A 10339-nucleotide genomic window follows, 5' to 3' on the forward strand; every position below is an offset into this window, starting at 1 on the left:
AAGAACGTCAGTCCCGAAAGACTGCTTGGCTAAGTATAGGTGTAGCTAGACTTTTCACCGATTGGATTCTTAATACGATTCGACTCTCGCTGGACTTGTCTTTTGTCTTCCTACCTAATCTTTCGACCAGTATTAAGTGCTATTTAAGATGTACGTAATGTTTTCTTTTCTTTTCTTGTCGACATAAGCTTTTTCGTGGAGGATAAACGGATGAAGTTTTTTCTACGCGTAGCCAGTTATCTTGCGTTCTTCTTCTCTTTGCGTCCTATTACAATGCATTAATTCTGTTTATTGTCCTCGATAAATTGTAGCGTACGCGCAAATCCGGTGCGGTAATTTAAGAATATTGCGGCGCTTGTGTGAAAAATTACGCAAAATAACGAGCAAATTTGCCATTTGGTATTTAACCAGTGCAGCATTTACTTGATATTATCAAGGCTTATCGGAGTCGCTCGAGCGCTTATGCGGCGAATTAATTCGGCAACGAAGCACCATGCGACAGCGACGGTGAGATCGAACGCGCTCGATTATGCGGATTAGAGGATTTGAACGTAGCTACGTTGACGTTTCACAGAAGACCAATAGTAGGCGGAAATGAGAACCTATTGGTGAATATAATATCGACGACTATGATTTTCGCTCAATCTCATTGTTTTCCATGTCTTGAGATGCTAACAATTTCCCATGTAAATACAATGGTTTCGCTACTGCAGTTTATAATCGCTATTGTCGGAAATTGAAAGAACAAAGCTCGAAATCTAAACACGAAGATTAATCGTTTCTTCAAAGCTTCTTGCAAATAAACGTGAACCTCGAGGTAGTCAACAAATAGAAGCACTAAAGTTATATTTCACGTGCGATTCGCTCAGACAGCCGTGAAAATTAACTCGAACGACAAAACGACCTCGAAAATACGTTGGCTTATATACGAACCCACGAGGTAAAAACCAAATCGTACTAGACCCCTAGCAGGCAACAGCAGCGAGCAAGGAGCTAAAGTAATAGCTCGCCTACGAGGGTTATTGAATTACTTCGGCAAAACTTGCGCGCTAGCACGAGTCCCTACGTAATTCTCAACTTAGGGAATGTTAATGTGGAATTTGAAAATTAGCGGCAGGAGCAGTATCTGTGTGTGTGTGTGCACGCACGCGACTGATTTTACATTCCGCGCGGGAGTGCAGTCGTAGGAATATAGCGCTACCTGGAATTCGAAATATGTCTCGGCGTGCGTGCGCCGCGACTGCTGACACGTTCTGTTGGAATATTTAGGCCGCCGACGAGCTTGGAAATCGCTAATTAATATTTAATCTGGTCGTATCGTCTGTACACATAAGTTTTCTTTTACAATGGGATCATTCTTGAACTTGTGGAAAGAATCGTTGAAAGACTAATTGAATTCAATTTGCAGTGAGTGAGTCCGAGCAGTAAGGTTAAATTTCCTAATATTAAATTACCCAATTTTTTTGTATTACATGTAGATTTGATTATCTCTTCATTATTCAAGTATGCAAGTTGTTTTAATTCATTTTTAGTTTAGTTTATATGTGATTCAAATAATTCATAACACTAATAGTTATAAGTTATTCGGATATTGTAAATGAATCGACAACAAGTAAAATAATAAGATCATTGATTACTTCCTGATAAAAATAGTTTGAAGTAGTTGGAAAATGAACGAGTTTTAATAAAACTCCATCGTTTACAATCTTTTGTTTCTGAAAATATCATTTGATAATACTTCTTCCTCGACTCTCGATCTTCCCGCATCCACAAGAAAATCCTTAAAAATTGAAAATTTTACTAGGCACATTAGTTGCTGCACTAAAATGCATGAAAGTTTTAACCAGCCTCGAAATTTGTTTGCAGATGTCGTCTAGCGGTGTCACCGTCCGGAGCGTAATCGTCGTCTTGGCGTTACTAGTGGCGAGCTGCGTAGCAACTGGTGATTTCTCCTCCCCTCGTTACAAGGTGAGTAATTTCTGTGACGCAATTAACAGTTTGAAAAAAGATTGCCGAACTACAGCGACGACGATGAGCAGTTGACGAAGATTAATGAAGAATTAATGCTGGAAGTGTCGGAGTAAATGGTGATTAATCGCTTAATTAGAGTCTGAGATATATTGTTCGTTTGTATTTTACTGAAAATTACGACGATCTGTTCGATTTTCAGATTATACAGGGCATAAATATGTAAAAATCAGTTTAAACGATCGTTTTGTAATCCAATCTTCAGTTTGTTTGAAAAAACTTGGTTTGGTTTAGGTACGAAAATGGAAGTTTTATGCTTACCGGGAAATACCAAAGTTTTATTCCATTTTTGACTTGCTTTTCTCAATTTTTATCAAATTTCTCAGGTACACAGCAATAGGAAATTACTTGAACTTCGAAGTAACCATAAATCATCCAGCAATTACGAAATCACTGGCCAAAAGCCATTCTTTTATTAAATTCAATAACGTCGAGTGCAATATGCAATAAAGCTTTCTTGGATGGCGCGCGAAATGGCGAGAAAGTTAGTTGAGCAAACTCTTGAGCTCCACCAAACTTTCGATAAAATGTAATTAAGACTCCGACGATTTAACTTGATTCTTTGCTGCCCTCACACGAATACATTAAAGTGCCATTGAAAAAACGGTCGTCGATTCTCTGAATAAGCCAACTGACCTAGATACACCGAAAAACTTTCGACAATTTGGTTCGTGCTTTTGACATTGGCAAACCTTTACTCCAATTGCAGTCTAGACGCGCTGCTCATTAGCGATGCATTAAATGCTCAATCGAGCGTTTAATGCATCAGTTACTCCCTCTGTTCGCTTGACTTCGGTCCCTCCTGTTCACCCCGGAGTTGATTATCTCGAGTTTGAAAAAAACTTTCAGCGGTTTATTCGTTTGAAATGAGAGTTGCATTCGCCTGATCGCTTAATATAATTAAACATCTAGGTCGCAAAAGAAGAATGAAAAGCAGTTCAATACTTTAATTAAATTTTTTCAGTCAGTCATCTTTTATTTTCGGACTTGCCGATGCGAACAAACATTGGATCATTCAATTTCAATTTCAAATGCTATTAAATTGCTTTTTTGTGGTCTGGCCTTTTCAATGAGAAAAAAAGTACTTCGCTCGTTGAATTTCGTAATTCCAGTGTTTCAAGATACCTAAGGATGAATTTTTTTCTTCAAAGTTAGTGTAACGAAAAAAATCTTAGGTACAGAGAAGAAAAATGAAAAGAGAAGCGAACGTTCTTTGCGACGTCAAGCTTGTAGCGTCTGACAGGGGTATTAGTCTTTCAAATTTACTTTTCAATTCCATATTGCCAATTGAATTTTAAGAATTTGACTTCTCCCCTCTCTCCCTCTCCTATATTTACTTTTCTCTCGTTGAAAATTCGATGTCTTACACATTGCAGAAAGTGCGTCCGTTCAATTTCGCAGGAGTTGCGATAAAGGCAGAGTCAGCACACAATTACTTTAATTATTCCCATTGGACGACTATAACGAGCTCCACTCAACTTTGATCGTGACCATCCTCCCTTTGTTCGAAAGAAAAAAAATTCAAAAAAAATTCGGACCTACCATGGGAAAGATACACGGGGGAGTCGAAAAATTAGACTGCATCGACGTTTCATTTAGATTCGCCACACAGCGAGTTCAATATTTAGATACTAATCTGCGACTAAACATCTTGGCGTTTTCTTTTCGATTAGCGGTACAGTGGTATGAGTGACAGCTTATCCTCTCTTGCGAAACGTCGACGAGGAAATTGCGGTATCTCGCGCTCGATCGAGCTCGGATATTAATTAGCACGCTGGATGATTAGATTTTAGCGTCGTGTGCAGGAGATTGCAGCGCAACTCGCGAGAACTTGTAGTTGACTGAAACCTCATTATTTTGGAAAAAATAATGCAGTTATAAGAAGCTAACGAGACGACATTGAAAGCTCATGTACTTATCGAATATTTAATTGGAAGAGAACGAAGGATGTTTTATAAATATTAAAGTTAGTATTCCTTAAAATCGTGGTTTTACGAATGAAACTTTCGGAAATCGCCACGTAACCTAGGATTTCTGACAAGAAAATATATGAAAAAAACTTTATTCTCTAGTTTCAGCCACAATACGAGTATAACGTGTGATCATCAAATCGTTTCTCCCGCGTGAGTTGGCTTCAAAGCAAGACAAACGAAATGACCTCTGCGTTAAATCCTCATCAAACGCTGGGCTCGGCCACTTTTAGGAGAAATCGAATAAAGATCCACGAAGCGCAAACGCGCGAGACGTTCCCAAGACGCCTCGTGTCCGCAAAAGTAGTAGTCGCGCCGCGGACCCTTCTCAATTGCAGAGCGCTGAATTGCCCACACAAACGTTAACGGAATTCCTAAAGTTTTCGGCTTTTCTCTTACTCGCAGAGAACTTAGCCAAGAGTAAATCAATAATAAGAGTAGTTTTAGTCAGTCCATTATTTCAAGTTATCTCTTGCAAAATCAAAATCGTACGTGCCAATATTAGATCGAAAATAATATGAAGGATTACAGACGAAGATTTTCGTACGGGATCCAGGTAAAATTCAATGGTTCTCTTGAGAATGGCGCAAGCGCGATCAAAGTCCATTTGATTTTTCGCGCGCGCTACTGTAGCAGCAAGGAGCGCTTTCGCTCCTCTTGCCGCCGCGCTAGCATTTGCATTTTAAGCGAGTTGCCGCCGGGAAAATCGTTTTGATACAATGCCACCGTTTCTATATCAGATTTGAATATATATGTGTAGTAGCGAGAAAGGTGGGATGCCGTTGTTGCATATGATTTCTTCTGTCGGCTGGTGAATGACGCGAGACCTTGCATGCTTTGGTTTTTTGTAGATATTATATTGCAAAAATTGAGCTCTGCACAGCATATTTATCACACTTTTTTTACTTTATATCAATTATAGCATCTTTTGCCTTGCGTCAAAATCAACATCACTTTAGTAACTCAAACTCAACTATGAATATCGACAACGACTTCCTACGTAATAATCAATAATGTTTCGATCACATAACAAATTTTGAATTTCTAAAAGATGTATATCCCTCGACTATAATCCTATACACCGTAAACTTTGTATGAGACCAAGAGTCATCAGTTAATAGATGTCGTTGATACACACAATTGCCCATGCAGTGTAATCAAAGCACATTTGTTACAGTCGTGTCAAGCGTCTTCATCATCGGTGAAATTGCATGTCGATGCTGATATTGCCTGAACGAGCGAAACGTATACTAAGCTCTACCTGCACGTCTAACAATGATGATGGCATGTAGAGAGAGAGAGAGAGAGAGAGAGAGAGAGAGAGATGATCCAATTCACAGTTTCATTGGCTGGTTAGGCCAGTGAAACTATGCTATATCGAATTTATTGACTTGTTGTGTTACGATTGTAGACTGTAATAGGAGGACGTAAAGATAAAAGTCGTGAAGGGCAGAATTGAAATAGGTAGTGGTTTTAGTTTTGCATTTTTTTTATATGACTTTAATTAGAAAATTTTCATTTAAATGAAAGCTGAATTTAATTTTGAAATTTTTATTTCTTATCCAGTAAAGAAAACGTAATCTATGAAATTTGTATGTATCAAACGCTGCATTTCATCGCTACAGAGAAAGAGAGAGAGTATATTGCATGTCTTTAATGACGTTAATCTGACAGAGAGAGAGAGAGAGAGAGAGAGAGAGAGAGAGAGAGAGAGAGAGAGAGAGAGAGAGAGAGAGAAAGAAACCTCGAATCGCACTAATCGCTTGGCCTGGGTACAAGTTTAAAATTCAGAGCGTTGAGGTGGCGCTGGATCCCAAATTCCAAATTACAAGCGAACTAAGCTCGGGCGACGTTTTGATATCTCGGCAGAATTTAAAATGTAAATTCAGACAAAACAGAGAGATATTCATGAGGGAGAAAAGGAAAACTTACGAGTGACTATCCAACTTTTCATATTGCGCACGTGAGCGTGGACAAAAGTTCACCACGAGCAATTACACCTTTGCTGTTCGCTTCTCGTCTGGCGTCTGCTATTTCAATGTTAAATTGTTGAAATTATTCACTGGATTATAATGCGATTTGTACTGTGGCTGCTCGTATCTCGCGTGCGAGTTTAATCTGGCGACTGATCGATTGAATAATTTCAAGCCTCCCTTTCCACGAACGTAAATTATTCCGTCACTTTCTTTTTTTATATTAGCATCTGTGTCCAGGCAGATTTATTATTCACAAAAATGGAAAATGCAAATTTCAATCGCTGCTGTAAAAGGTAATGGTTGACAACTCAAACAAGCTCCTACAAAAATTTTCAGGCGAAAATACAATCTTTTTTTTCTCTCGCAACTCATTTCACAGAAAAGTTCACGAGATCTCCAAACTGTACCGCGTATTTTTTTCGCCGTCAGTGCTCTTCTCTGGGAACAATGAGCTTCTTAAATATTCATAATTTCAATTTTACTCTCCCAGACCAATCTGGCTGTAGTAAATCACATAGACTCTGCCACCAGAGCTTATACGTCTGCGTCCCTTTTTTTTTCCTTATTTCCTTTTTCTTCTGTTCTGTCAACATTTTTTCAGCCGCAGCTACGTTTTCCTCGTTCACACTTTGTTCTTCTAGTTTATTTTTTGACTTTTAAACATTGAATTTAATAGTGGAAAACTTTGTCGAGTGAATCTATTTCGAATTTTATTTCTCCTTTCCCGAATATAATTAGTTTACTTTTTAATTTTCGTGGTTTATTTTAATTCCAAAATTGACTTTTGGAAAATTTGCTTAATAAGTGTAACTTACATAGAAGGGCAATGATGTAGACGAAATGTTAATGCAACTAGCATGTGATCGATATGATCAATGCTGCCCATTCTAATTACTGCACCACAATTTCGATTCCGATTGAAATTATCTGGCTGCCCATCCTAATATGTTGTATTAGAGTTGAAATATCATGTCGTGTAGAGTGATTCACCGTCCAAAGTAATTCATTCGTCTTCCATGAACAAGTTACGAATACCTAGATAAACTTCTTCAGTGATCAAGGCATGTTTTATTTTCTTCTCGGCTTGCTTTAGCATTTCAAAGAAAATCTGAAAAATAATTGATATATATAAAAATTAATTGTAAAATTAAAAAAAAAGGCAAAATTAATTAATTGACAGCCTCCTCAGCTATGGAATTGATAATAGTCAGATGCGCATTCTTATCGTTGCAAAACTTCCTGGCATCGTTCCATTTTTTGGCATCAGTATGTGTCTTGTGTAAGCCAATTCCAGGAGTGTGCACGTAGTCATCGCGAAGCATCTGATCGCATTTTGGTGCCACTTGACACGTACAGCTGCTGCCTGATTCATTGCTTTCCATCAATAGTATCTGCGTGTCGATTGTTTGGTTTCCATTGCATAGATGAAAGGTGAGTGCGTTGGCTGCTGGTTTCGCTGAAGTCATTTCCAGCGCAAACATCACAGTCATATAATAATGAAAATTAGATACACGGTGTATTGCGAAAAATACTTCAGCAGATTTATACAACGGACTTTCTTGTGCTTTAACGCGCTGATGACGTGAAAATTATTCAGTTAAGTACTATAAAAACCGCTTTTAATAAAAAATCTTAAATTCCAGCAACTCGTCTGCTTACCAAACATTTTTTACGACGAGCATCTAACTCAATGTATTGATCAGATTCGTATCTGACTAAAATTCCAATTCCGAAAAAAATCCATGCTTTAATAGGAGAATCCTGTCGTTTGCTCGTCGTAACGACCCGACTGATCGTTTGAAAGCCCTAAAGAATAATATTGCCCTACGTCTATAGTAAAATGCCACTGCCCCTTCGTAATAAAAACTGATAATATCCGGGAAAATCCTATATTCGTAGATAGCGACTTGAAATAAATGTTTCTGGTGAATCAACTAGTCATTAAAAGGATAAGACTATCATTATTATTGCTTGAAAGATCAGAACTAAAAATAATTATGCAGTTTGAAATCGTAGCACGCATGCTGACTGTTGCTCGGTCACGCCGAGACGGAGTAAGTCGGAGAAAGTATATTGCGCTCGGCTTATCGGCTACACATAAAACAATCTCGTTCTTTGTTTGCGCTGTCGCGAATCCTGCCTGCTCTACTGCCATCAAGATCTTTAATGGTGCCATAAAATTAGCTTTGCGTTTATTTTAGTTTAAAATTATGTAGATCGTGAATTAATCATCATTATTTTTTTCATAATTTTTCTAATAAACGAAATAAGAGTCGAATTTATTTTATAAATGCGTATTGCTTAAAAAAATTTTTTTTTCTGACTATAAACGAAATACAGCTTAATAAAAATAAAGTGAGTTTGAACGAATGCACGATTTATTAATTTATGAAAGAACGAACAAATGGTTATTCTTCCTTTCAATTACAAGTTCGAAAAAAGCTTGGAAAAACTTAAAATTTATGAATAAAAATTTCTGAAATGACGCGATAAAAGTGTCGAAAGTAACGTAACAGTTCTACGAATAGGTACTGAATAACATGTATTTGGTATTGCAAGAGATTTCAGCTTTATGGAAGACTTGTAGTCGGTATTTTTCGATTTCGTCTTTTAAACTAATGGTCTTAGTACGTGAAAAAAAAATCAACAGTCTTTTTCAAATATGAACACGTTGAGCCTCGATCCTGTTTTACGGAAACGAGAAAGCAAAAAGCGAGTCAAAGCCTAATTCCGCATGAGGCAGTCTTGCACTTGTCGCTCCTTGTTCTCCGCATTGCGCATGAAATCGTAGCATAAATATTCCAATTTGGCCGAGGAAGCCTGCGCGCGGACGGACGGACGGACAAATATTACAGATGGTATTGACAGGTCCGGCAGTAGTGGCAGCACAGGCCATCGCGCGTCGTCGGATGAATACTGATGCATTTAAATTGGTCTTCCTCCACCCTTGTCCAATGTCGAGGTTTTTGCTGAAATTTGCATAGTCCCTCTTGGCATAACGCGCACATGTCTGTACGAGTATTCGGCACACGAGGGGTCGCGAGAGCAGTAGTCGAGACTGTCGCACACTTTGCGCGAAAGCGTTCGCAACGCGCTTGAATATTTCTCGCCTGTACGTAAGAGGGTGATCGTGTCCAAATGGAATTTCGCTCGGCTGACAGGCTTGAGCATGACGTTTGACGATTTAGAGGGTCGAATATTATTACGAGTGGATTGCGAGAGCAACTTCTTCTTTTCCCTTTCCTTGCGGCATTTCCATATCGATGTTATAAGCATTTCAAATGTATTTTCGGATTGTATCAAGTTCTTTTCGCAGATAGAATGCTCCGCGAATCTATTATTTTTTTATTTCTCCTTACAATATTCTACTTTACATTCGTAAAAACAGGACGTGGTAATTCTTCCACTGCCAATCACTCCGCAAATTGATTTCAATGTACGATGCGTCTTGCTTCGGCAATCTATGAACAAATGTCGCAATAAATTACGGAAGCAATCGTATTTCGCACAAATAAGGTCGAGGCTGATTGCAGTCAGTCGCGTTTAAATTGGAATGAACAGTCAATACAGCGCATCTGTGGAGTGAACCGTTCGATAGAACTGACCACGAGGCTGGCACTGGTTTACCGGTCACGCTCACCCAGTCGTTCGCTTCAAACTGACTGTGCACGCCCGTGAATGCTGACTTCGTCATATTGACTTCCTGACTCCAGCTTCTTGCTTCGTCCAATACTTTCGCCAGTATCTAGAATATAATGTGTCGACTGAGCAATTTACTGTGAATCGTTGCTATAACCGCCTACAATAGAGTTGAACTCGGTCTGCAAACGTCCTTTCGTTTGTACTCGTATACACATACCTCTGCCTCGTCTGTGCTCTCGGCAGTAGCAAGTTCAGCATTCTCGCGTTTGCACGACTTTCTTGCGTCGTTCCACTTGAGCGGCCGAGTGTGCAGCTTGTGCGCGGCAGCGGCCGAAGTGCGCCTGTAATCCAGTCTCCAAATCGACGAGCTGCTACCACCAACACTTCTTGGCTTCTCCTCCCTATCGCATCGACACTTCACCTGGTCGCGTTTCAGCTTGTCCGTCAAATCAATCAACATCTTCGCGCTCATATTGGCAGTGTATTGCACCGACGACACGGCAACGTGTAAATCACTGAGGTACGACTGCAAATCCGTCGTTGCATCGTCACCCATTTCGATGGTAATTTGATTTTCAGCCGTGATACCACGGAGGATGTTGGCCAAGAGGAGTGAAGCTATGAAGACGTACGAAGACATGTCGTCGTCGACCACAGCGGATGACACTGCAACGAGGAGATTTGTTATCCGTGATGGTCAGCTTGCCTCGATATTGATAACCG

At 39.3% G+C, this 10339-nt stretch overlaps 1 protein-coding gene across 2 annotated transcripts in view; it reads left to right on the top strand.

Moving 5' to 3' along the window:
- Nucleotides 1-10339, top strand: part of LOC131668473 (follistatin-related protein 5-like) — a 132856-nt gene that overhangs the window by 90858 nt on the left and 31659 nt on the right. For both annotated transcript variants that reach the window (XM_058942673.1, XM_058942674.1), the window contains exon 4: nt 1867-1968. In XM_058942673.1, the coding sequence (XP_058798656.1) occupies nt 1867-1968 (102 nt within the window). The remainder of the gene's footprint in view (nt 1-1866; nt 1969-10339) is intronic.

This window comes from Phymastichus coffea, unplaced genomic scaffold, assembly GCF_024137745.1.
Source record: "Phymastichus coffea isolate CEN01 unplaced genomic scaffold, Cenicafe_Pcof_1.1 PCOF00078, whole genome shotgun sequence".
NCBI classification, from domain to species: domain Eukaryota; kingdom Metazoa; phylum Arthropoda; class Insecta; order Hymenoptera; family Eulophidae; genus Phymastichus; species Phymastichus coffea.